The sequence below is a fragment of the Phyllostomus hastatus genome, unplaced genomic scaffold, assembly GCF_019186645.2.
Source record: "Phyllostomus hastatus isolate PE091 unplaced genomic scaffold, TTU_PhHast_1.1 phas_contig_58, whole genome shotgun sequence".
In the NCBI taxonomy this organism is placed as follows: domain Eukaryota; kingdom Metazoa; phylum Chordata; class Mammalia; order Chiroptera; family Phyllostomidae; genus Phyllostomus; species Phyllostomus hastatus.
The window spans coordinates 54,676,907-54,702,903 of NW_025333916.1; the positions used below are offsets into that span (position 1 = coordinate 54,676,907).

At 52.1% G+C, this 25,997-nt stretch overlaps 1 protein-coding gene and 1 long non-coding RNA gene across 4 annotated transcripts in view; both read left to right on the forward strand.

Annotated features, from left to right (window-relative positions):
* The window catches only part of RAI14 (retinoic acid induced 14), a 126,377-nt gene that overhangs the window by 63,437 nt on the left and 36,943 nt on the right, over nt 1–25,997 (forward strand). For 2 of the 3 annotated variants that reach the window (XM_045847851.1, XM_045847853.1), the window contains exons 1-2: nt 11,422–11,551; nt 11,677–11,807. In XM_045847851.1, coding sequence (XP_045703807.1) covers nt 11,498–11,551; nt 11,677–11,807 — 185 coding nt within the window. In that variant the 5' untranslated portion in view covers nt 11,422–11,497. Of the gene's footprint in view, nt 1–11,421; nt 11,552–11,676; nt 11,808–25,997 lie in introns of those variants that run through there. The other variant, XM_045847852.1, reaches the window with a different exon arrangement.
* On the forward strand, nt 18,525–19,259 carry LOC123824605. Its single transcript, XR_006786730.1, has 2 exons — nt 18,525–18,678; nt 19,031–19,259. It is a non-coding gene; the product is annotated as an uncharacterized LOC123824605 (long non-coding RNA).

The following is a 25,997-nucleotide window of genomic DNA, read 5'->3' on the forward strand; positions in this document are numbered from 1 at the left end:
ATCAGTGTTTCTCACATCAGGACTTCTCTCTTTTTCTTTCTCCCTCCCTTAACCGCCCCCCTTAAAAAAAAAAGGAAAAAAATGTATTTAAAAAACCCTTCCATTGTGTGTGGGGGAGGGGTGCTAAAGAGTAGGGTCCTCTTGTCGGCCAGGGACAGCCACGCTGATTTTGCATAGGAACGTGAGCCAGACCAGTGGGCACGAACGTTTAACCACCAGGGCAGCCGGCGTGGAAGCAGAGAGGCCAGGTAAGAAGCTATTGAAATGTCCCAGACAAACACTGGTCAGCATCAGAACCCCTCCCTGGCTCCCTAAGTGTCTGCCCCTCCAGGGAGGCCCAAGGGCTCGGCCGAGAGGACGGCCCCATCGAAAGCATCTGGCAGGACGCCTGGCAGAAGTAGGAGGCAGAAAGGCATTTGTTGAGCCAAACGGGAAAAAAGAAAGGCAGAGGCAGCGCCAACAGTAGCAACAGTCCGTGGTGGGGCGGGGAAGAGCCAGGGTCTCGGGCCTGGGCGACCATGCAGCCACTAACCAAGGGGGGGCTCCTTGAAGGAGGGCACGGTGAGCTTGGTTCGGGCCTCTTGCTCTCTCTCTCTCTCTGGGGGGCTCATCTCAGTTGCCTGTTGGTGCTCCTCAGGTCCTCGTGCGGAACGAGGTGAACACCAAGGTGAGCCTCTCGCCTGGTTCAGTGCGCTAACGGGTACAGACGTGGTTAACATCAGGCGTGTGTGGCATCTTCGTTGTTCCCGAGGGAGTAATAATTCAGGCTGACAGTAGAATCACGTGGAGAGTTTTCAGAAGTTAGTGTGTATTTTTTCAGAGACTCAAGGGTATTCTACCGTGCATCCCACACAGCCGTGCCCTTCGAGAAGCATTGGCGTTAAACATGTTCTTTTCTATCATGAAAACTCCTTTAAAAAATTTGAGACATGTGAAGAAGTACATTTTTAAAAACGGGACAGTCCTACCAACCCTGAGCTAGGAACCCGGCCCGCAGCCACCTTATCACGGGCTCGCAGTTTCAGTGTCTGTCCCCAGACTCCACTCGGTGGGGGACTCTCTGGGGACGAGCGGGAAGTGGGCAGGGCCGTCCACCAGCCGTCGGTGGGGGCGGCGTGCTCGGCCACGCTGTGCTGGTCCAGCGGCCCTCGCTCCACCACCGGTCACCGTGTTCGGGTCCTGGGGCTGCTGTAGCCAGCCACCGCACACTGGCTGGCGGAAAGCAACCACGTGTATCCTCTTACAGCTCCGGAGGCCAGAAGTCCGAGATGGAGGCACGGCAGTGTTGGTTCCTTCTGGGGGTTCCGAAGGAGAGGCGGTCCCACACTCTCCCCCAACGCCTGGGTCCCCCCTAACTAACACCAGCACGCTTCGGTGTTCCTTGGCTTGTGGACACGCCACTGCAGTCTCTGCCTCCATCTTCATGCCGCCTTCTTTGCCGTGTGTCTGCCTCACTTAACGGTTCATTCTGAATCCAGGGTAATTTCCCCTCAAGGTACTATTTCCAGTAAAGGTCGCTTTCTGAGCTTCTAGGTGGACATGAGTGCTTGGGAGACGCTTCTCACCCTCTAGTCCCCGATGACTTACATTTGACTCCGGTTGGGAGACACCGAATATGGGGAGTGCCTTGGTTTCCTACAGTAACCTTGGGGTCCTCAAATGTTTTCTTTTTTTTTTAAAGATTTTATTTATTTATTTTTGGAGAGGGAAGGGAGGGAGATAGAGAGAGAGAAACATCAATGTGCGGTTGCTGAGGGTTATGGCCTGCAACCCAGGAATGTACCCTGGCTGGGAATCGAACCTGTAACACTTTGGTTCGCAAGCCCGTGCTCAATCCACTGAGCTGTGCCAGCCAGGTCAAATGTTTTCTTAGTCCCAAAACGAGTCATAGGCAGTTAAGATGCCCCCCTTCTATGCAGTGGGCCACCACCCATTGAAGACCCCAGCTTTCATCTGTTGGACTAACTGGTTCCAGAAGGGAGTGTGTACGTGTGCCAGTGTGTGTGTGTGCATGTACAGGTGTGGGTGTGTGCACAGGGAGGGGTGGGGCAGCAGAAAATCCAGAGCATACAGATCTCACACAGAGTTTGTAACTTCCAGGGACTGTTTCCGGTGCTTGTACATTTCTTTAGCTATCGTCCTGTCCCTAGTAGTCATTTAACATCCATAAAGGGCCTGACGCCTCGGCATGGTCAGGGCAGAGACCACCGCGATCCTCTGTGCTGACCGTCAGACCCTCCACGTGCACTTGAGCGTTTGCCTTAGGACTTGGAGGATGAAACCATTCCATCTGGAGGTGTCGTGTGAAATCTATACTGCACCACTTGGGTAGAGAGCACAGCTCTGGGGGCACGGCTGTTTATTAGGCTAACATATATACATGCCCCAGATGCTTTTGCTGTGGGCTTGGCGTCCAGCCAGACGTGTCTCCGAGCCTCCCGTCTGTGTGCGAGGGAAGCCTCGTGCAGACCGTGAGGTGTTCACCGTTGCCGTGTACCTCCCTCTGAGCAACGGATATGGCTTTGAGCATGTGTAAGAACTCTTCCAGAGCTTACTATTCAAAGAGGCCTCCCTGTGGATGCACTTGTAAATTAAGTGACCGTGCTTTCATTGCCTTTGCATAAGCACAGGTTTCATATATAACAGGTTTGCTTTAGGTGCGGTTCCCGCATTTCCAAGGGACTCGGAGCGCAGAGATGCCGTCTCAGCAGCTCTGCCCCATGTGGCTGGTGGTGCTGAGCTCTGCCTGGTCTTCTCAGTGTGCTGGGCACTCATGGGGCACGCCGCGCAGTGGGAGGGACGCCACGGGTCTGGGGTTTGAATCCTGACTCTTGTCCTTTCTGGCCTCGTAACCTGGGGCATGGGAGTCATATTTCCTGAGCCCCACTTTCCTCATCAGTTAAATAAGGATAACAATGCCTACCTACTTCACAGGGTGGTGTATTCATTTCCTAGGACCCTCGTAACAAATCACCGTACATTGGCTTAAAACAACTGCGAGAAATGTATTCTGCCACAGAGCTGGAGGCTAGAGGTCCAACGTCAAGGTGTTGGCAGGGCCACACTCCGAAGGCTCTAAGGGAAGAATCGTTCCTTGCCTCTTCTGGCTCCTGGTGGTGGCCAGCCTCTCCTGGCATTCTGTGGTCAATAGCAGCGTAACTCCAGTCTCTGCCTCTGTCTGTCCTCCGTGTCTTCGTCTGTCTCCTCTTACAAGGACGCCAGCCTCTGGACTTGGGGCTCACCCGAATCCAGTGTGACCTCACCTTTACCTGGTGATACGTGCAAAAATCCTGTTTCAAAATAAAAGTACACTCTGAAGTTCAGGAAGGACATGGATTTTGTGGGGACACTGTCCATCCCAGTACAAGGGGTTAGAGTGGCTGAAACGAAATCAGTTCTTTACAGCCCCCGTAGGGGACGAGCCCAACAGGAACTCAGTAAGTCACGGGAAGCCACGTCTTCAGAAGTCTTGACCCGTTTGCTCCGTGAGTTCACCCTCCTTTCTTAGTGGACAGTCACCGCTCTTGGGTTAGGCTGGGCCACCTCCACCTCACTTTCTTCACCATCTCTTGGGTTGCCCCCCAATACTTCTCCAGGATTTTGATTCCCAGCTCCCATTTTTTCCTTTCTTCCATCATTCTGGGAACACTAAGATTCCTGTAAGTGACCCACCCAACAACCTTCCTTTGATTTACGGGAGTGCCCTAGACCTTGTCCGTATCCATCCCCAATCCTACAGTCATTTCAGATACCCGCCCAGTGGCGCCGCCCATCCTCTGGGTCCTGGAATCTCTGCTTTCCCCGACTTTCGAGGCTCCAGTCTGCACCCAAACCCGCCACCTCTTGCTACCCACTGCTTCCCGTGAAAAATCACATGACGCTACCAAATGGGTTTTTTATGGAGTTATAATTCCTACTCTCAGCTGGACCTCCAGGGCTGCTTGAAAGACCCTTCACTCATGTCTCGTGGGCTGCCTGTCTCGCTTACCCCAGGAGCTATCAGAAACAGTAGCTCTTCAAAACGTTCTTCAAGCTTCCAGCCCCCCACTGACCCTGCGTGCTTTGCCTCCTGCTTCCCGGAGGAAACAGGCCGTAAAACACCAGCAGACTTCCCTCCTCCACCGGGTCGCCGATCACCCGACTTCCTTCCTCCTTCTCTCGGGGGCTGACCGTGGCTCTCACTCACAGAGGTCAGCCCTCCACCTAGCTGAGCCCCAGTTCAAACCCTCACCCCTTTTGATTTTCATTCTGTTTCTCTCCACGGACCCCTTTGCTTGCCTCAGTCTAGAAACACACTTCATCTTGCTCATCTTAAAAGTTCTTTCCTTGGCCTTTAGGTTTAACTGCTTTAGCTTGCGCCTCCTGAGAGCACCAGCTGTATGGTATATGGAGTAACTTTACACATGCTTCTTCACCTTTCTGGGCCTTAGTTTCCTCATCTGTAAAACGGCTACTCATAACATCTACCTCACAGGGTTACTGTGAAGACTGAATTGTAACGTAGTGTGGTGCCTGGCACTGGGCATTTGTAGTGATTCTTTAGTAGTGATAGTATCCTGTCTGGGCTTTGACAGGGCCGGTTCACGGCACTGGCCCAGCGCCGACAAATATTAATGTGAGCAGGTGCTGGGTGGGCTTCTGTCTGCGGAAGGCGGTGAGCTCCTTACGGGCCAAGGTCATTTCCTCTCCATCTTTTCACCCCTAGGATTTTGCACAGTGTCTGACATAGAAAGATGGATGGATGGATAGATAGATAGATAGACAGACAGACACATACATACATACTAAACAAATGAATGCTTGAATTACATTGGATGGAACCATTTTTTCTCCCTGGAGGCGAGCTGGTTTGACCTATTCCCAGCCCTGTCTCTGCCCCCAGAAAATTGAGCCTACCTCCTGTGCTGTGGTTCTTAAATAATCAGTAAAGCTTTAATATCGGTCAACATCATCAAAGAAAGGTATTTGGCAGGGTTACGGAGACTCTTAAGTCCATCTGCAGACGGAGATAAAGGCATCAGTGGAGAAGGGGTGAATCAGTAGTGGCTCCCAAGTGGAAGGAAGGAAGACAGAGCTGTTCCATGCGAAGCTCGGAACGGAGCCCCCACCACCTGGCAGGCTGGGGGCGCGGGGCCAGGAGCTTAGTGGTGAACAGGGCAGGTGCTGGCCTCCGGCCATGCCCTGAAACTCCGGGTCCAGTGGGAGGTCGACAGGCCTTTACAGATACTGTAGAAATACTGCTTAATTATAATTGCGCCAAGGGCTGTGGGAGAGGAGCTGGGGAGGGCTGGGGGCCGGGGGCCATGAGTAGCAGCTCGGTGACGTGGGGAGGGCAAAGGACCAGCCTGTGTCTGGAAGAAGGTGTTTATAATTACGTGTTGTGTCCGTGGCACCGCACTCAGCGTTTCTGTAAAAAAGGCTTTAGGAATTACTGACGCAGCCGTCAAAGGGAGGTGACGGGTTTCGGCAGAGCAGAGACGCCGGAACCTGCCTGTGTGAATAGTCTGAAATAAAAACGTAGGGAGAGGGAACACATCACGCACACATTGGTCTGACATAGTGAACATTGTACAGAAGGCTCTTCCTGAAGCTGCCGGGCTTGGTAAAACCGGGAGAATGGTCAGATGTTTGTGTCCCGATCTATTGGTGATTTTCTGGGATTTCCACGGGCACCAAGGAGGGTAGTCTGGTAAGACCACACTCGGAAGAACTCACCATCTACCAAATGCATCTTGCATCTCTCAGACATTGTATTTTGTCTGCCCTCCATTCACCTGAATGTTACTCCTTGCAAGGTGTCATTCATAATCCAAACCAAAGAACCTTCCCAGCCGGCCTCGCGGAGAGTTGTCTGTCTCGTCTTTTGTGCTGATTCACCATTTTGCTTAGTTTACCGCCCTCTCGTATTCCCTTCTGTCTTGTTGGCATATTTCTCGTGCTGCTGTATTTTATCTCCATAGCTGTGTAGAAAGTTCAGTAAAGACTATGCCAGTGGTATTAAGGGCACTGGATAAAGTATTTGTTGCATGAATGAGTAAACAAATGAATATAACATCTGTAGTATTTTCTATATGCTTTGTGGCTCGTAGATACGGATCTCATAAAACTGGCTGGTGCAGTTAACAGGGGGAAATATCAGTGAGGCCTGAAGCTCACCTGCTTCTTGGGCTCTGTCTTAAAATATGAAGTGTGTGCTCTTTTTTATTTTTTGCCTGAATGGTATGAATCTGTAAGCTGCTCAGTGGAAACACTGTCTACTTTGTCTAATGTTCGTCTCAGCCTTCCTGATTGTATCGGCAAAGCCATCTGCCCCCCGTAAACCAGAGGGAGAAGTGCAGCCTTTCCAAAGATAATCTCCCAAACACACTCCTCCAGCCGGCTGCTCGGGCAGCCCCGCATGACCAGGCCTGAGCTCCTTCGTGATGCTTAGGGCGTTAGCGTCTTTCCTGAAGAAAGTGGAAGGAACCCCTCTTCCTGATTACTCGTGCCCACTAACCAGATGTCTGTGACCACTGAGTTTCCACTGGTTTTCCAGTCCCTGCGGATTAACCCGAAACAAAAGAAAGCGATGCCCACGTCTGGCCAAGGGCAGACGTCGGCCAGTGGCCAACGCTCCAGCGCCTGATGTGGGGTCTGCTGCCCTTGAAGGAGGTGGGCAGTGCTTTCGAAGGCCGAGATCCAGGGGAAAACGCTTCAGCACGTGGGTGTCGTTTGGGAATGGTCTGATGCCTAAGAGACTTCCAGGCCAGCCATTGAAAATCTCGTTTGTGGTATATATCAGCAGGAATTTCAGAGCCCACGTGGAAGGTAAGGCCTGCCTTTCCCACATGCTGCCCTCCACGGCTGACACATCACACATGTCTCCGGAGCATAACATATGGCTTCCTGAACTCGCAAATGCAGCCTAATACGCTCTGTTAAAATAGCATCTGTTTAGACAGTCCCCTGGAAGGGGAGCCATGTTCAATAAAATAGTTCATTGCACGTCTGCGAATGTTTTCTCTAGAGCCCTCTGAAACGTGGTTTTTTAAAAAAGGAACGTCATAGAAATTCTGCAAATTAAAATTTGCCCTCAGGCATTAACTACTTCTGAAAAGGTAAGGGACCACCCTTCCTAAATTGTAAATATGAAGAGATTTCTAGAGCATGACTCACGAAGGAAGGGTGAGGATCTAATTCAGTAATAATCATCATCACCATTTTTTTTTACTGCTAGGCACGTCATGTGCATTACATTTAATTCTCAGGATAACTTGCAAGAAAGTAGGGTCCCCCCTTTATTTCACAGATGAGGATGTGGGGACCCTGCAGGAGCCTTCTGAAGGTCACCCAAACGGGAGGCGGTGGAGCTGCAGCATCAGCTCAGAAGCGTCGAACCCTGCAGCTTGTTTCTCTTTCTAGACCAAGAGGTTTGAACTTGGGTTTGAACAGATGGGAGGGAGGTAGGGGTTTAAGCCGGAGAACCCTCTGGAGTTGTAGGCAAGCTTTTGTGTGCACGTACACCCTTCTGAGGAAAGATCCAGACTTTATTAGAAAAGACCCAGACTGGGGCAGCCGCGGCCCTCATTTCAGAGACGAGGAAGCACCAATGAGAATGCAGACCGTGGAAAGGCACGTGGTGCCGTGTTGATCTATGTGTGTGCGTGTGTGAAACAAATCACATACAGAGAAGAGTTCACCCAAAGGAATGTAGTGTATACAGGTGAACGTCTGTGGGCCCACTAGCCAGGTCGTGAACTAGCGCACAGGACCTTAGTGTGTTCCCAGGTGTCCCTTCCTCGTCAAATGTCACACCCTCACCCCTAGTCACTATCCTGACCACTATGGTCACCTTGTCCTCCAGCCCCACTTCCCTTCCTGGAGGTGGGGGGTGGGGCCCTGAAAGTTCTAACCCTTGAATGACATGGGTGGTTCCTCTGACAACCAGCCCCCATCCTAAAGCTGTCTAAGGGCTTCTACTCACCAGTCACCCTATTAACATAAACTCCGATAAGGTTGACAGAAGCTTATTATGAATTCTTTTTTAAAAAGATGCTTCTCACCCTGGCTGGTTTGGCTCAGTGGACTGAGCGCCAGCCTGCAAGCCAAAAGGTCGCTGGTTCAATTCCCAGTCAGGGCATATGCTTGGGTTGAGGGCCAGGTTCCTGCTGGGGACGTGTGAGAGGCAACCAACTGATATTTCTCTTGGAAATCAATGTTTCTCTCCCTCTCTTCCTCCTCCTCTTCCCCTCTCTCTGAAAATAATAAAAGCTTTAAACAAAAGATGCTTCTCTTATGCCCATCACTCAGAAAATGTCGTGAGTTTTAGGAGCTTTGTGCTAGGAACCAGGAACAAAGACCAAATTATATTTCTTATATCACAATATCACAACCTACTTACCTGACCAGTTGCCAAGATAGAGTTTTTTAAAAGATTCCTTTTGACGCTTGATTTCAGTTTAGTACCACTCAGCAGAGGGGTGGAGCTGGAGAAGAGAAATTTGCATCTGTATTCTCAAGAGCAATGACATTAAGAGATACCTGTTTTGTCTCAAATCGTGATTAGCTGTGGAATTTTTGGTATAGACTGTAGCACTGGATGGAATGGTCTTACAGAAGAAAATAACAGGGAATGTCTCCCTGCGCAGGTTTAGGAGAGGAAAGTGATGGCGGCTTGAAACACGGTGAGGTGCATGCCCCAGCCCTGGAGAACCTCTTACATTAGCATCTGCTCCCTGCTGTTGCCAGACTAACGGGGTCCATTCACCTGGCCGCAGCAAAGCTCAATCAAACACAAACAGGAGTTTGCAGCCAAGAGAGTTTTACTAGCTGAGGAAACGGCACCAAACTCTGAGTGCCCACTAGGCTAGTGCTCAAAGGCCGGCCCCTGATGGCCCCCAGCTGTGTCGGGGAAAATCATGAACCGTGGTGGCTACAGGAATTGGACTTGTGGTCTGTACCAATGGGCTGGGGTCCGGGTAGGCAGTCGCTGATCACTGTCTCAGTCCTGGTGTCAGTGTGGCGCTATTCTGTTTCAGGAGTCTGGTCTGTAGGGTTGGTTCTTCAGCCTTCATGAGCCTGGGGCTGAAACACAGCTAGAGTCAAGATGTTGTCTTGAGCTTGACCGAAACTCTACTTCTGTGGTCAGCGCACACCTACAGCTTTGTCCTTAAGACAGTTTGACACTGGCCAGAATCTGTTCTTCGGACGACCTAATGATTAAAGAAGGGAGTGGCCAGACAGCCAGGAGAAAAGGTTATATCAAAGAAATGGAGTTTCTCCTCAACGACACTGCCGCGGTGTCATTTCACCTTGGAAGCCTCGCTGCGCAGAACCTGGACTGCTGGGGTAGAGGTGTAACTGGGCCCCTTTCAGGCCCTGCTTTTAGAGTACTTGTGAGGATGTTCAGAGTGAAACTCCTGCCTTCTCTCCTTATTTCCCAGCAGATGGTCTACTTCTTCCCCGATTCTTCTTCAGGTCTGCCCCCGCCTTCCCAGTCTGCTCTGAACTGGTCTTCTGGCTCAGACTCCAAGGCCAGAATGCACAGCACTCATGCTTTTTCTTCTCGCTGCTTCCTCTGACCCCACCTGCAGCACATGCAGGGTGCGTGGTGTTGCTCATTGCTTATTACATCTTCATTTTGGCGGGGGTGGGGGTGGGTGTTATGATCTTTTTGCCTCTTCTGCCCTGGGAGAACAGGAGAGATGAGACAAAAGAGAAGAATTTCATATCTCAAGAGAGGTGCCGTTGACCTTGTCCTCCAAAGAGGAGGGGAGGGGGGAATCTTTCTTGCTTTGCCTTATAGAAACTGCACCTCCCAAATAGCCACGCGTAACTAATTTTAGAGAACCCCTGAAAGGAAAATTCTTTCACGTGCGTGGCCTTTCTTGGCTTAAGTCCCTTCAGTCATCTCCTCTTGAGATTTAATGTCCTTTTGATCTTCCCGGTGCCGTTGTAATTTGGGTCCGGAAGGACTTGAAAGACGGCGCTGACAGTGTGGCGTTGGGGCAGTGCAGGTTGCAGTCAGGAGTCCCACGTGCACTGGGCTGCAGCTCGTTGGTGTCAGGTTGACTGGTAAAAACGAGTCTGGGGGGAGTAGGCTGCGGCCCATTTCTGTGGTGGCTACATTTTGCCAAGTACAGCTTCCTGTTCTAACCAGTGCCGGTGGCTGAGGCGGCCTATTTGTCGTGCTCCCCTTCGAGAGGAAGCCTGATTTATGACTGAAGATAAAACCCGATGTCGTCTTTGCGAGTAAATTGATTGTTGTAGGAAGGTGTGGATGGCTTAGCCTTCTCACTTGGCTAAGTAGAGTATCTGGAAAGTCCTCAGGTACAGCCGCACCAATGTTAGAAATTCAAGGTAAAAATTCAGTTCCTCAGTTGCCCTAGCCACATTTCCAGTGCTTATCATGTGGCTAACGTGGTCTTGATATTTGGGATATTTGGGACCAAGTGACTGCGCAATCAAGGTTGAGCGAACACCTCAGGCTCCATCTACCAGATGCCAGTAGCGCCCCCTAGTCATGGCACTCAGGGTTGCAGTGGTGCTGGGGACATCTGGTAGACCCATCCTTGCTCAGCGAGAGGGCAGAGTCCCATTGGGTTTGCCAGTTCCATTAGTGCCGAGAGACTGGGAACATTCTGGGGCCGTGGAAGACTGTGGTCCTGTACAATTCCCTCTAGTTAGCTTTTAGATCTCCCAGGTCTCTTCTGTCTGCCTCCCTAAAGTGGTCCATGGCGCAAAGCCTTTAATGTGAAATGCCTGCAGGTTCTAGGAGGAGTCCCTCCCAGGGTGGCGGCTTTGCTAGGGGAAGTCTGGAGGTGTCCCAGGGCCTGCACGGCAACCCAGGGGCTTTGATGTGTCTGTCCCAGGATCTTTTCTCCCTCGTTAATCCTACGCACCTCACACACCTGCGGATGACTTCCTCGGCCCCTGGTTTTATCCTCTCGTTCCCCTGCCCCAGAACCTTCGGTGGCTCACTGCTGCCCTTTCACGTTTGTGCCTTCTTAGTTTTGTACTTGAGGCCCATTTGTTTTAGGAGAAAGCAGCTTGCGTGCCCCTGAAAGCTTCGCTGTCACTGTGGTTTGCCTAAGCGCACGGCTGGGGCGGGGGTTCGGCAGCCGAGGCTTTCCTCCACGCTCTTTGATGTTCAGTAGCTTGCAGAGGTAGAAGTTTTGTTTCAGGTGGTCCTTGGTTGACTCGGTAGCCTGGGCAACTACTTAACATTAGTTTACAGCTCCAAAATCAGGGCTCAGTGCAGAAAGAGAAGCAACAAGAGCCGACAAAGAAACACGTGTGTTTATTAAATCCTGAGATAGCCTTGAGCTGCTGGCCAGTGGGCTGCGGACCAGGTCAAAGGCCAGTGCTCCGAGAGGCCAGCTGTCGCGTTTCGCTAGAAATGAGCTAATGTGTAATCTGGCCTGCGGGTCTGTGTCCGTTGCCTCACCTTCCCAGGTTCGGTGCAAACAAGTTAATTTTTCAGAGTTTGGTCACCCGCTGCTATCTCATTCAACTGTTGATGTTTCCTTTTGGGAAACCAGCTTTCTCGAGCACCACTCTGGTGAAGGGGAAGGTATTTTTGAAGTGCCCCTCTGGGGACGGTTTTGACTTGCGTGGCAGCAGGGGAGGATGAAGACTCTGCCTGTCGGCCCGGCTGCCGCCTGCTCACTGACGCTGCGTCTCCCCTTTGCTCCGCAGACCAACGAGTGGAACAAGAATGACGACCGGCTGCTGCAGGCCGTGGAGCATGGAGACGCGGAGAAGGTGGCCTCGCTGCTGGGCAAGAAGGGGGCCAGTGCCACCAAACAGGACAGCGAGGGCAAGACCGCGTAAGCTATAAACATGGGTTTCCGACGGCCAGTTCTGGGTTCTTAAAGCGTTCTCTGGGTTCCTAAGGATCCACAGGGGACCTTCACGAGTGCCTTTAAGGGACTTCGAGAAAGGCTGTCCCCCTGCCTGTGTTAATGTGTGTAAGAGGGTAGAAGCTTCCAGATTCCACTTTGGGCTTTACGTTGAATGACTGTGCTGGTTTCCAGCTACAACCAAAGATTTCACAAGAGGACAGATAGCACCAGGGCTGCAACCAGTGGATGAGTGGGAAATAAATCTGTCCTAGACTAGAAACAGCATAAAAGAGAAAAATTTCTTTTTATAATCCTCAAACCGTACTACTTACATTATTATTTATTGCTCATGAAACCCCTTCTTTAACATGAGCAGGATGAATTTTGCTTTATGATTTCCCATGTGGGGTACTCTTGCTCGTCATGATGAAAACTCTTTGGTTAAGCACGTGTGCGTGCGTGCGTGTGCGTGTGCGTGTGCGTGTGTGTGTGTTTATTGGTTTGCACTCCTCCTTACTCTGGTCGTGGAGCAGAGAGATCATCGACCTCGGAGGCAGACAGACTTCTAACATGGACTCTGTCACTCGGGGGTTTTGTAGTCCTTGGGTCTCGATTCGTTCACTGTCACGCGGGGACGGTTGTATTCAACCGCATAGTATTCACGCGAATAAAAGAAGATGCTGACGTTGGTTGAGCGCCCCAGAAACAGGCTCTGCGACAAGAACCTGAGAGCAAGTGGTTTCCCAAGCCAGCACCCCCGTGCAGCGCACGGGAAGGGAATGAAGCTTGCGGGGCGTGTTGTTGGCAGGTACCGCTGTGGTCCCCTGGAACTCGTGTTCCCTGAGCACCCCGGGGAGTCTGCTTAGACTTAGAGCAGGGGTTGACCAGCTAGCTGTGCACCGCTGTCTGTCTTTGTAAATAAAGTTTTATTGGGATGCAGCCAACCCCAGTGTGGGTGGTTGCGCACAGCTGCCTCCGCGCTGCAGCAGCAGAGTTGAGTAGTCAGGGCAAATGCTATGTGGCCCACAGAACCTGACATGGGAGCTGTCTGGCTTCTCACAGAAATCGTTGGCTCACCCCGGGTTTCAGGTGTACCCCAGAGTTCCCCCACCCAGGGGGTAAGGAGAATCGGGTGTCTATTCCCAGGTTGAGTGCTGCTCTGAGGTGCCGTGTGCTTATGGCCAGAACAAGTACAAGAAGATAATTTTGGGGGGCACTTGTTGGCTGTAGATACCGTATGTGAGGAGCTGGCACGGCCCCCAAAACGTAGCAGGCACACGATGCCCCTTCCCTCCCCTCCTTATCCTAGATGAGTGGGTCTCACACCTGTCAGCTTTGGAATCACTGGGGGCGCTTTTAAAAATCACTGGTGCCATGTGCCCCCCTACCCCCGCCCAGGTGTCCCATGTCATTTGCTCCGTGGAGAGACCCAGGAGTCGACAGGTCCCGTGTAGGTTCAGCCAGAGAGAACCATCATCTAGCAACGAGACTGGCTCTAGATTGAAGGTGGGCAGGGAGAACACATTTTCAGGAGACGGGGCATCAGAGTTTCGCAGATTTTGCCACTGAAACCCCCTTTCTGACAGCTGTTGGATCCCATAGCGTGGACATGAACCCTGTTGGTGTGGGAGCCATGGCACAGCTTAGGGGCGGAGCCCTGTCCAGGGCCCAGGCTGGTCCTTCGCAAAGGGCAGAGAGGGGCGTCCTCTGTCAGATCAGCGTCTGGCCCTCCGGGAGCCGGGCTCGTTCTCTGCCAAAGCCCCAGGTTGAGCTGCTCCCCCCTCCCCCGGCTTCAGTTTGACCTCACCTCTGCAGAGGCCTGCCTCTTGGGTGTGGGCCACAGGGCTCAACCCCGTGAACTTGGACTTGGAAGGCAGGGCTCCAGGTACTAGGCAGGCTTTGGTTGTTGCCTAACATTATGTTGAGGCTTCTCAACCTTTTGTAATTGTTAATCCTTCTCCCTCTTGCACTGTAGATGGAAACTTCCTTGATAGAAGGGACTGTAACTGTGCCATAGTTGCATCATCTAGCCCGCTGCTCTGCTTGTTGTAGGTGCTCAGAAAGTGTTTGTCCAATGAGTCGGTTAACCTTTTCCCACAGTGCCACATGTGGAGTCAGTGCCGTTGGAGTGACAGTGGCAGAGGCCACACTCCTGTCCTGAGGTTTTTCGTGGCAGGTATGGTTCTTTCCAGTGGATTACGCAGCTTTCTTGGCTCTCCTGCCCCCGGTCTGGCTTTGCGGGTGTCTGTCTGCACCAGACAACCTTCCAGAGCTGTGCTGGGGGGAGAGGAGGTGACGGTTTATGGTAGTTTTGTCCGAGGCAGTAACCACTAGAATGAAAATAGAAAATTTAGATTAGCAGCTCAGCCGCGGTTGTGATCAATGAATAAATCGATACCTTTCATCAGTAAGATATTTATTATGTAGAGAGTACACAGCTAGAAGTTATTTTCTGTTCTCTCTTGTTCATTTTATTGTGGTAAAATATATATATAACATAAAATTCACCATCGTAACCGGAGTAGAGTATATATTTCAGTGGCACTAAGCACATTGACGATGTTGTACAACAGTCTGTACTTTCTACTTCCAGAAATCTTTCTTCCCCCAAATGAAACCCCGCACCCACTGAGTGCTAACGCTCCCCAGCCTCCCAGCCTCCCCTCCTCTCCGTCACCCTGGCAACCACTAATCTGCTTTCTGTCTCTGCAAATGTGCCTATTCTGGGTATTTTATATAAATAGAATCCTATAATGTGGGGCTCTCGGTCTCCGGCTGCTTGCACTGGGCCTGGTGGTTTCGGGGCTCCCCCCGCCAGCAGTGTGAGTCTCTCCTCCATCTCCTTCTAGCAGTAGAAGTGCGCAGAGCAGTTCAGCAGACGTCACCACTTCCATTTACAGGTGACGAAACGAAGGCCCCTGAGGTGTACAGCTTTGCCTACGTGACCCCGAGAACCAGTTCACGCGTCTCCCTTGGCGCCTGCTGGTCCACCATCGTTTCCTTCGATGGCACTTAACACGGAAAGTTAGAACTGGATGACAAAGGGAGAAGGAGGGTCATTCTTTTTTCAGTGCTAGGTTTTTCATAACTAATCATCTGTGAACAGTTTTTCTGCTTGGAATATTCCTTTTGATGATTAAAATCAGTACCTGATAACCACGAGCATTTAATGTTTAAAGGCACCACAGAATTAAATCTATCCGGGCTCATATTTTTTTCAAGTCAAAGCCTTCAGAAGGAGAGGGGTCGTCACTGGCATTGTGTAATAGCGCAAGGCCAGGGGCTCCTTATGACAGTGCGCCCCGAGCGGCGCTGGCCCCTTGGCTTGGGCCTTCTCACCTTGGCAGGTCGGTGCTTCTGCGCTCGAGTTGGCCTCGCCCGTGTGTGCCTGCCTCGGCGTATACGTGTCTCCCTCACACCTGAAGACTCTTCCCAGGCTCTGCAGTCTTTCCTGTTCTTGTTCCTGCTCTTCCCGCCTGCACTGGTTTGGTCGCACGGGAACTGCTGGTGACTTCTGAGATGGTCCTGAATCCAGCCCAGCCCAGCCCAGCCCAGCGTGTCCCCTCTGCCGGAGCTCTCGGCCCCGCTGGCCCGTGGAGTGTCCTGCCCAGAGTTGGAGCGGGACGCCTTAGTCCCCCAAGGGCGCAGGCCAGGCCACACACTTGAAAGTCAGGTCCTTGACGGGACTTGGCCTCATTCTCTGCCTGCTTGTTCGAGTTCACCCTTTGATTTACCCACTCCATATCCAAACTGGGCTGCAGGCCTGCTTTCTAGAGGTTGTATGGTGACCCGCTTTGTAGTTTGCTCAGCAGTGCAGTGTTTTCCTACTGCCTGACAACCCGGAGCCCTGATCTTGGCGTTCAGGGGCGCCCGCTGGCCCTGCCCTTACTTAGCAGCGCAGCACTCCCTCGAGCTTGCCTTCGGCAGGAGGGGGCGCTGTGTGCTCCCTGCCCTCCCCGTTGTGAGAAAGTCCAGACGTTTGCCCAGCTTCCGTGTCCGGTCCAGGACGCCTTGCTCTCTGATGTTCCCAGCCCTACTGTGATGTTCCTTCCCTTTGAACTACCACAGTCTGAATTCAGAATTTCGTGTATTTCCTTACATGGAGAGGGGCAACAACAGAAAAGACTCAACAGCTTAGGAGAAACCTCTGTTTTCTGAAAGACGTGAACCCCTTCCAACCCAGTAAGCTCGCTGAGGCCAGGGCTCATGCGATTTGCGTGGTTGTGCCGGCATGGCCCACGCTTCCAAGCACAGAAGAGGCATTTGGTCGGAATGCGTGGGAGTGACGGTCTGGGGTGGTTCTCATGGAGAAAATACTCTCTTTGCTGGCAAAACATCATGGATCCATTCGTTGGGGGTGAATTAACTCGGGGTCCAGGAGGAGAAGAGCTGTCCTGGTGAATGTCACAGTCAGACACCGCGCTCCCAGCCTCCGGTGGAATTTAAATAGGAAAATACTCACAGCCTTTTCTCCCTAAATACCAGACGACCCGAAAGTCCCAAGCATGAGGTGGCAGAGGCGGCCGTGGCAGCCGACAGCCTCCAGGAGCTTCCCACCCCAAGGTCAATCACCAGATGGGTGGTTTGGTAATTCTTCATCTATTTCCGTTCTTTCCTGTAAGATTTCCGTTCCTTCCTGTAAGATTTCCTTTAGGGGTAGATAAAAACCTTGTCTGAAAACTTTCTACCTCTAACACCGATCAGAGAGGGGTTAAAGAAAAGAGAGAGAGGGAAAGCCATCGAATGGCTGGAATTCCTTTAGGAAAGAGGAAGGGAAGGGTGGTGTCTTGGGATGGCAAGAGAACAGAGGAGAGGCAGGCAGCGAGTTTCAGCCCGTGTTTGTGGAGTCGGGCTTGGCTTCTCTCCGCCCGTCTGTTCTCTCTCCCCGGTGGAGGTGCAGGGTGGGAGGGGGCCCCAGCCCCCAGCCCCCAGCCCCTTGCCATGGAGCAGGCTAATTGTTTCAAGATGGTTTCCCCTGCATTTGGTGTGCGTTTAATTAACGTTATGTGTGTTTGTCTTTGGAGCAACCAGACTAAATAAAATCACTGCCGGGACTGTAGCATTTGCAGAAACCCCACCCAGGCGTGTGCACACAGACAGATGGATGGATCGGGTCTGCGTACGTGGGCCCCGTTTCAGAAACCTGATCATTTTGGCTTGGAAAGCAAGAACCTGCGGAAGTATTTTTAGATGACTCTGTGGACCCTAAATATAAAATGGGGGGTGGGGTAATCCTTGAATTCTGCAGAGCATACGATAAGGGGGTTTTCTGGCTGGGGGCTTCCTGCACTTGGTCGCTTGCTGTTTTCCCAGAATAGGGGTATATTAGGTATTTTATAGCCGCAGTTTAGTCTTGGAAATCGAATCATTTCTGTGCCAGGTTAATTTATCTAAAACTACGACAGACTTTGTGTGTAATTGCGGCCTCCTTCTCCGCAAATTCCCCTTCCAGGCAAAATCAGCCTGTCTTTCCTCAACGCTGCCTGCTGGTCTTTGGCAGAGAGATACACGGACGGATATAATAGCTGTCGTGGCGGAGCCACTCTGGTTTTGGTCACAGAGAGTTTTGAGGGTGACAGAACCCCTCTCCTGTCTGGCCAGTGGGCCCTGGTGTTTGCGTCATTCATCTGCCAGTTGGGAGGTGCTCCGCGCACCTGAAATGTTCCAAACAGTTTTGTAATCTCACACAAAAAAGGAGAAAATAGTGCCCTTGTCTCGTGCATAACATCCAGCAGAGAAGACAAGACCAGAGAAGGTTCTTCTACAGAAGGTTCTTCTACTAGAAGGTTCTACAGTTTAGCACTTACAGTTTAAGTGCTAAACTGTAAGTGCTTAACTGCAAGGAGTTCCAACGGGAGAGATGGTGACTCACCATAGCAGCTGAGAAATGCTTCCCGCCTGCCGTGCTCTGTGAGGTGGCCTTGAAGAAGGATCAGGCTGGATTGGGGTGGTCACAGGGGAAGGGGAGGACAGTGTTAGAGCTGGTAACAGCGTGAAGCCATCTACAACTGAAAAGAAAAACAGCAACACCCTGGCCATTGTTTCCTTTTCCTCTTCAAGAGCTTCCTATTGCCGTTGAAGTTCAGGGCACCCCCTCCCCCGACACTAGATCAGTGGTCCTCAACTCGACTCCCGTTAGCATCACCTGGACAGTGTTGGAAAACGCTGGGTGTTAGCCTCAGAGATACCTGAGTGATTAGCGTGGGGTGCAGTGTGAGCACGGGGTTTTCAAAGCACCAGACCGAGAACCAGCGCTCTAGATACTCCACAGTGAGAGCCCAGGCTTCCCAGCCCAAAGCTTGCCAACAGGTTCTACTCCGTGACTGCTACAGGTGGGCTGAGGGAGGCCCAGGGTGTGCACGTGTGCGTGTGTGTGTGTGTGTGTGTGTGTGTGAGAGAGAGAGAGAGAGATATGCTCGTGTACAAAATAAAATTAAAATGAAAGGTAGATTTGGGCTTAAAGTAAATGATGTTAAAGGAATATAATTCATGAGCTTTTTTTTCATGAGCTTTTAAAAGGGAAATAGTGTTGTATGTTAAAGCTGAATAGATCTTATTACAAAATTGTGCTGTAGAGGGAAGACTTGTAACCACAGAAGTGGTGCACATTCATGAGAATTGGTTGGAAATTGAGAACTACACTGATGAAATATTGGTGGGATCACAGGCAGTTTCCTTTTGAAACTGTTTTCAAAGCTGGATTGAGCATATTGAAAGTGAAGGATTTTCGAACGCTCGCATGGGCCATCATTGTTCAGCGCTGGAGCAGTCTGGTTTGCTCCCTCCCTCCAGTCCTCTGGCCGTGATGTCCTCTGGCTGTGATCCCCGCTGGCTGGACCTGCTCCCGCACGCAGAGGTCAGGAGAGCCTGGGAAATGGGGTCGTTCGCTGTGAGGGAGAGCAGGGCAGGGCGGGTGGGCGTGGGTCTCGGCACACGCAGGCGGTGACCCGCTCTCAGTCTAACCCCAGGAGAGCGGCACCTGATGCAGGAGGCTCTCTCACGCTGACAGCAGCCAGGCAGTTCGGGGCTGAGGCGTCTAAGGCTGCTTAGCACGTGGTTGTCCTTCAGAAACACGCCCTCCTCGCCAGGGTCCCTGAGATTCACGCGTTCCCAAACCACGCGCCACCACCAGCCATCCCACCGAGTCTCGCGTGCCATTCAAGGCCCAACTTGCCGTTTCTTTCATGAAGCCCTTTCTAATTTCCAAGGTGATGGAGCTCATTCCTGCCACCGCCTCTCCAGCCATCTGGGATTGGATGGTCTTAGTGACCTACGTCCTTATCTCATCCTGTTTCAGACTCTCAGGGCTGGAGCTCGGTCCTACCCAGGTAGTGAGAAGAGAATTGTTATGAATCACGTTACTACTGAGTGCCCCGATGCTGGGCCAGGGGCCTTCCTGTGCGTCCTTCATTCAATAAATATCTCAGTTCCTGCTTTCCCGCATTGTAGAGGCCTGTCGTTTTCCCTTTGGTATTTCTCATCCAGGGCTCTCAATCACCCTGAGTAATTACTTCACGAAGAAGAAAACGTGGGTTCGCGAGGTTTGAGAGTGCGTGCAAATCACCTGTTCTCGGCGCTAGGGACTAACATCGGGGGGTCTGCCGTGACAGCAAGAGACGGACCATTTGCCCTAGCGGAGACTTCCGGATGTCTGAGGCTATTTCCGGACCCCATTTATGGACCAGGCAGTCCTGAAGCGCTGACGCTCGGCTGATGAAAGGCGCGGGGTTTCTTGAGCTCTGAACAGGCGACCTTTCAGCCCCGCCTCCTCCCTGTGTCCCCAGGGGATCTCTGTCCCCAGAAAATGGCCCTGCTGACACCGTGAGCCCATCGCGAGCACTTCAAGGACAGCGATCCCATTTTTGCAGCCTTTACTGTCTTTTATGCCGGCCACCTTTGGTGACATCTATCTGGAACACTCAGCAGGGAAAGGCCACCGATGTTCTCATTTCTCCAACTGCGGCCACATCAGGGCCTCACGGAAGCAGTGAGGGGAGTCTTTCTTGCCCCCTGCTTTTGAAATGGCTGAGAACCCGGCAGCCACACGCCCCCTCTGCCCTGGGGCCCTTCTCCCTGGGCTGGGAGGGTCGGTCCCACTGGCAGAGCAGGACTTGGTTTTCGAGCCTTTTGTAACGGGAAGGTATCAGACAGGAAGCACCGCCTTCCTCCTTCCTCACCCCCAGATTACTTACGATCAGGTAGGAATGCAGATCCTTCAGGATTAAGGGTTGTCCCGCTGAAATATTCAGTTCAGGCTGAGCCTCCTTTCAGCTCAGGGACCTCGTTAGAATTGAGATGTTGCGGCAAACAGGTGCCGTAAGACAACTGGTGGGCTGGGTGGGGAGCACCGACGTTGAGAACCGGCAAAGGCTTCAGTGGTCACGTGGACAGATGAGTAAACTGAGGCTGCTGAATCCGAGTAACTCCATTGTCACATACTTGGGGGTGGCAGAGCTGAGACCAACACCAAACAATACTGATGTTTAGTTCACACTCCTTCCTGCTGTGCCAGTGGTCCTGAGAATTAGACTTCAGTCAGAATCCCCTGGGGGGAGGGGGGGCTTGTTGGAACAGTTTGCTAGCCTCCACCCCTGATCTGGGCTGGAGCCCGAGAACTTGCATTTGTAACAAGTCCCCCGCCGATGCTGACCGCCGGTCCAGGGACCACACCTGGAGAACTGCTGTAAGACACCGGGAAGCAACATCAAGCTTATAATTACACAGAAGACACAGCTTCTCTGGTCAGAACTCCCGTTAGAACCTGACAAGAGCATGGTTTTGCCCGTTGCTGGGTGTGCCTTGATCTAAGGAGACACAAAGTAGAAACTTCAGATTAAAAAATTCACAACCAAAGACTGGCCTTATCAAAAAAAAAATCTGCTGGGAAAATTGCGACAGACGAGACAAATTCTCTGCCCTCGGGGGGGTGTGCAGTCGGTCTGACGGGCACACAGACAGCAAACGCGTGCCACTTGCGTGTGACCACAGGTGCACGGAGGGCCGGGAAGACGCCGGGCCACTCTGAGGAAAGGCGGGAAGGGAGGCCCTCTGAGCAGACCCCTGTGTGCCAGCAGATTCCCGAGGGGAGGGGGGACCGAGCCCTGTGCCTCTCTGGCGCAGGGAACTGCAAGGCCGAGGCGCAGAGGTGACAGGGAGGTGTTTGGTGTGAAGGGAGAGAGCTGGATGGTGAGGGCAGACGCCAGCCTGTGGGCCCCGGGGACTCTGGGCGAAATCCTAATTCTCAGTACCGCATTTCCCTGACTTGTTTGAATATGATTTAATATCATTTTTCCCCTCCAGAAAGCTGTCTTACTAAAGGAACTCAATGAAAGGATGGGCAGTTTTAGGTGTTCGGGAAAGTCGGAGGCACTTAGGGAATTAGGGAAAGCTGGTTATTGGCACTAAGTAGCTCAGAGGCTTACTGACCCCAGTGACTGACCCTCTGCCTTGGAAGGAAGGAGCTTTTATGAGGAAAGAAGGGGACATAGGTACCAACCATTCAGGGGAAACCGCCCTGCAGGTTGGAGCAGTGGATTCGGGTCCTGATCTTTCCCACATGTCCTAGCTTCTCGGAGCCTCAGAGTCTTCATGCGGGTGTTAGACTGGTTTATCCTCTGGAACCGTCTGGGAGTCTGGCGTGGCTGATCCTGGTGGGGTTTGTTGTATGGTCATTTCTTGGTGTGGGTGCGGTGGTGTGCTTGATTTGGGGCGTTGCGTCCTGGTGCGGGGGCAGTGGCAGGACCTGGACCTGCCGTCGTGGAGTCATGGTGCCTGACCTCACGGCCAGCTCTTGTCCTATCAGGAGCTGGAGTAGAGTGAAGGGGGTAAGGACGAGTTTGGTCTGAGTGCAATGTGTGCGAATGACCGTGCCTAAAAAAAAATCAGTCTTTTCAAAGTAGCCTTGTGAGTCTGTACTTCTCCAGCACTGCGTTTCAGTTGGCATCCGGAGCCAGAGAGTTGTTTGCTGTCACTCTGAAAGCGAGCAGCAGCTTCCCAGGCCGTCACCGTGGCGGCTTCTGGAGAGCAGCAGTTCAAGTCCTCTTCGGGTTAAGAGCCTTGAGAAACATCCCAGCCTTCTCCTCAAGTTATTTCGGGAAGGTTTGCACAACACGCCGAGTGGTTTGGTAGGAAATGAAACCTCCGTGGCGGCTCTGTTTGCTTCGGCGCTTGGATTGCATTCCTTTCCACTGGAGAGCCCTGGCGGCCTTCCTCTGGCCCGGTGAGAGGCCCGCGTTTGCGGTTTAGCCAAAGAGTTTCATTTTTTTTTCCAGTTTCAACTTTGTTTTTTAAAGAGCAGCCCAGCCAGTGAGTTATATATTATATAGTGTCTGCAGAGTGATTCAGCAGGCACTGCATTTGCTCAGCATGGGGGTGGAGGGCCCACTCAGCAGGCGGGATGCCCAGGGTAGAATCCAGGCCCCCCTACTTGTTCTGGGACTCCGGGCACGTTTCTAAATGTCTCTGTGCCTCAGTTTCCTCCTCTGTAAAATGGGGATGATCACAGGGACCCCTCTCCCCTAGGTTTCTTGGGGTTGTAATGAGTTTGGACAATAGCTAGTGCATGGTGTTTTCATAAGTACGCTGCTGTTATTGGCGATGATGATGTTATTTAGTTTCCTTGAACATGGTTTAGAGGTGAGGGAACCTGAATCACGATGGCATAACAGCAAGGCAGCAAACCCAGCTGTGGGACCTGGGCCTTGCAGGCCACTCACCCTCCCTCTGCCAGTCCCTCCCGTGTCCCTCCAACCGCTACCCGGCCGCTGCTGCAGGCTGCTAGGAACCTCAGTGAGCCGACCTTCTCTGGCGGGTGGGAGCAGGGCGGGGAAGTTGGGAGCCACACAACTCTTAAGCACAGGAACCTTGGTGAGTTTCCAAGTGACGGAAGCAGAGAAATTCCAAATATCAGCAAGCAGCAAAGGGATCAAAGGCGCATCACGCAGGTCTACGTGGGCTGCTGCTCCCTCTGTGCCTTTGAGTCCTCCCTGAGGAGGGGCCCAGCTGAGCTTCAGGAGCGGAGCTAAACACCCCCTATTGTAATGCGACTCAGAACAGCGTGGGTTCCTTTCTTGCAGAACACAGCCACTGAGATTGTTTTTAAGGCTAAGGGGATTATGTTTTCAAAAGAACTTGGAAACAATGGGAGGCTGGGTGAGAGTGACGGCTTCGGCTTCCAGGTTCTCAACCTGTCATCCACTTGTCATCTTCCCAAACGTTCCTGTCTGAGTGTATAACAAGCTGGGAAGCTTGTGAAATGCGGCTTTTGATTCAGCGAATGTGGGGGTGGGTCTGACAGCCTGCGCTTCTCAGGAGCTCCCGGTCTGCGGACCACTCCCAGGGGGCCAGACTGAAGCTTTGGGACTGCCGTCACTTGAACTGCAGGACACAGTCTGGAGAGCCACCTGCTCCACCCCTGGGTGGGCAGTGCGGTCCCCAGTGTCCCTGCCTCTGGGCCCAGGGTTAGAGGAGTGGACACAAGGCTTTATTCCCCTCCCTGCCCCCTCCACTGAGTCGTTGGCCTGTGTGTGTGCCAGCAGAGTCCCTCATGAGATACATTGCTGTATAGACTCTTGAATGACGCTCCTCGTCTTTCAAAGGAAAGGCCACACTTTTAAATGAGGGCTAAAAGCCCACATAGAGACAAATGCAGACATGCTCTAAATTCGTTTTGCGTTCCCTCCTTTACGTTTTTCTAAAGGGAAAAAATCAGCTGATACTTCACCAGAATAACCTCAAAGCGTTCATTAAGAAAGACGTGAACATTTCATCTCTGGAAAATCCAGGTTGTAATTAAAATCCTCCTTGCTGAAATTAAAACCTGCCAGACAGTAATGAGTCTTGGCTGCGCCGTGGAGGAGTCGGAGCCCCGCTACGTTGTTGCTGGGCATTGCCCCACGAGTGGCGAAAACATGCGAACGCTCGCGCATCGATGCCCTAGCAGCATCATTCATAACAACCAACACGTATAAAGGATCCGAATGACCGTGACCCAGGGAGGAATGGGTGAACAGCATGGGGTATATCTCAGCAATGGGATATTTTTAAGGAAACTGTGAAGTGTGGTCCCTGCTGTAACATGGATGAGCCTTGAAAACTTGCCGAAGGAAAGAAAGCTAGACGCAAAACACCACGTATTGTGTGGCGCCGTCTTCACGGGTGTCCAGGACAGGCAGACCCACAGAGGGACGGGAAGCAGAGCCGTGATGGCCCGGGACTGGGGTGACACGGGAGTAGGAAGGGACTGCAGGTGGGGACAGGTGTCGTATTTGATGGCGACGGAAATGTCCTGGAGCTAGACCGTGCCGCCGGTGGGACAGCTTCGTGAATACACAAAAAATAACTGAACGGGACATTTTAAAAGGGTGAATTTTATGGTGCGTGAATTTTGTCAATAAAAAGATGAAATCTGCTCCAGTTTCTTCAGTCTTTGTTCAATTCGTTCTTAATAGAATTCCATTTCGGCATCATCCATTTGTTCTTCGTGGGTAATCAGTGTCTCAGCCCGGCACCATTGACGTTTTGGACCGGAGGGGTAACCGCTTGTCACGGGGTGGGGGGCTGTTCGGTGCCTTCCAGGGTGTTCGGCAGCATCTCTGGCCTTCACACATTAGATGCCAGTGAATGCCCCGCCTGCACCCCTCGAACACACAAAAATATCTCCAGACATTGCCAATACGCAGAGGAGGGCAGCACGCACACCCCCAGTTGCAAACCACAGGTTTGTCTTTTGTCTTCCTGCTGAAAGCTGAGACCCACGAGGGCAGGTTCGTCTCACCCAGCACAGGTCTCTCAGCACTTTAGAACGGTGTCTGGCCCAGCTGCACCCTAGCCTCAGTAAATACACGAGCGAATGGATATATTTGGCCAGAGCAATACTTAGAAAATATACAACCGTAGAAATAGCAGCTCTCTCCCCTACTTTGGTTAGCTTCAGTACCCTAGAAATAACACTGTCAAGAATATTACTTTGTTTTAGGGTGGGGGACATTCATCAGCCTACTGCTTTGCCTCCCCCGTCTCACCCCAGGCTGCAAACTCTGTCACAAGGCGTGTTCTTTCACTGTTTATCCAGGACAAAGGCCACTGGAGGCCACCAACCGTGCTCTTTATTAGTTGTTGCTGTCCCGGGACACCATCTGCTCCCTAGGCCTGAGGTAGCCCCGCAGATGCCCGCCTGCCATCCACACAGGGGGTGGCCCCAGCCCATCACCCGTCCCCCGGACCGCCACCTACGGAGGATGCCTCCATTTATCAGTCACTGCCTAAGAAGGGAAGCCAGTGCGGGTGCTGTCACTGATGAACCATGTTTTCTCCACCCAACAAAACCCCACTTTGCACTTGAGTGTCTTACGGAAAGTTGGCTCTGCTTCCTGCTCACCTCCAGAGGCTCAATGTTAATGACGCGCCACTGCCCAGCCCTGCTATGGGGATTATCACCTATGGGAGAGGCGCCAGAAGGTTAGCAGCTGAGTGCGGGCTGCAGCCCAGGCTGGGGTGGCTTTTTGTTGTCTGCAGCTGTCTGCAGCTTGGTGCCTGAGTTTGCCTTCCATGGCAAAGCACATAGCTAGCTCCCTCCCTCCCTCCCTCCCTTCCTTCCACCTTCCCTCCCTCCCTCCCTCCCTCCCTCCCTCCCTCTCTCCCTCCCTCCCTTCCTTCTTTTCCCTCCTTCCTTCTTCATTTCTTAAGCAGTGGTGGTTCCGATTCAGCTTCTGCCAGCCTGACTTCTGAACATCCAGACAAAGTCCAGCATGGCCCAGACTCGGTCTTGCATTGTGTTGGTGAGGCTGTAATAACCGGTGGCAGGGTTTTGGTAGGGGTTTTTTTTTTTTAGTGTGTCTACATGCTTGATGTCTTTTGTTCAGAGTTTTTATATCTATCTCATTCGTTCCTCTCAGCCCATTTTAGGGACGAGGAGGGCGAGGCACAGAGAGCTTTCGCCCCAGATCACACGCTAACAAGTGGCCAAGTGCGGATTCCAACCCAGCCGGGCTGACCCCTTAACGGTTCTGTGTCTTACCCCCCGACATCACCCTTCTTGTTATGTTTCCTCATCCGACATGTTTGTCCCTCCTCTAAGTTTTCAAAAGCTCTCGTGTTGGCAGTTTTGTTCAATTTTTAAAAACCTTTGATATTCCTGGCTGGCGTAGCTCAGTGGATTGAGCGCAGGCTGCGAAC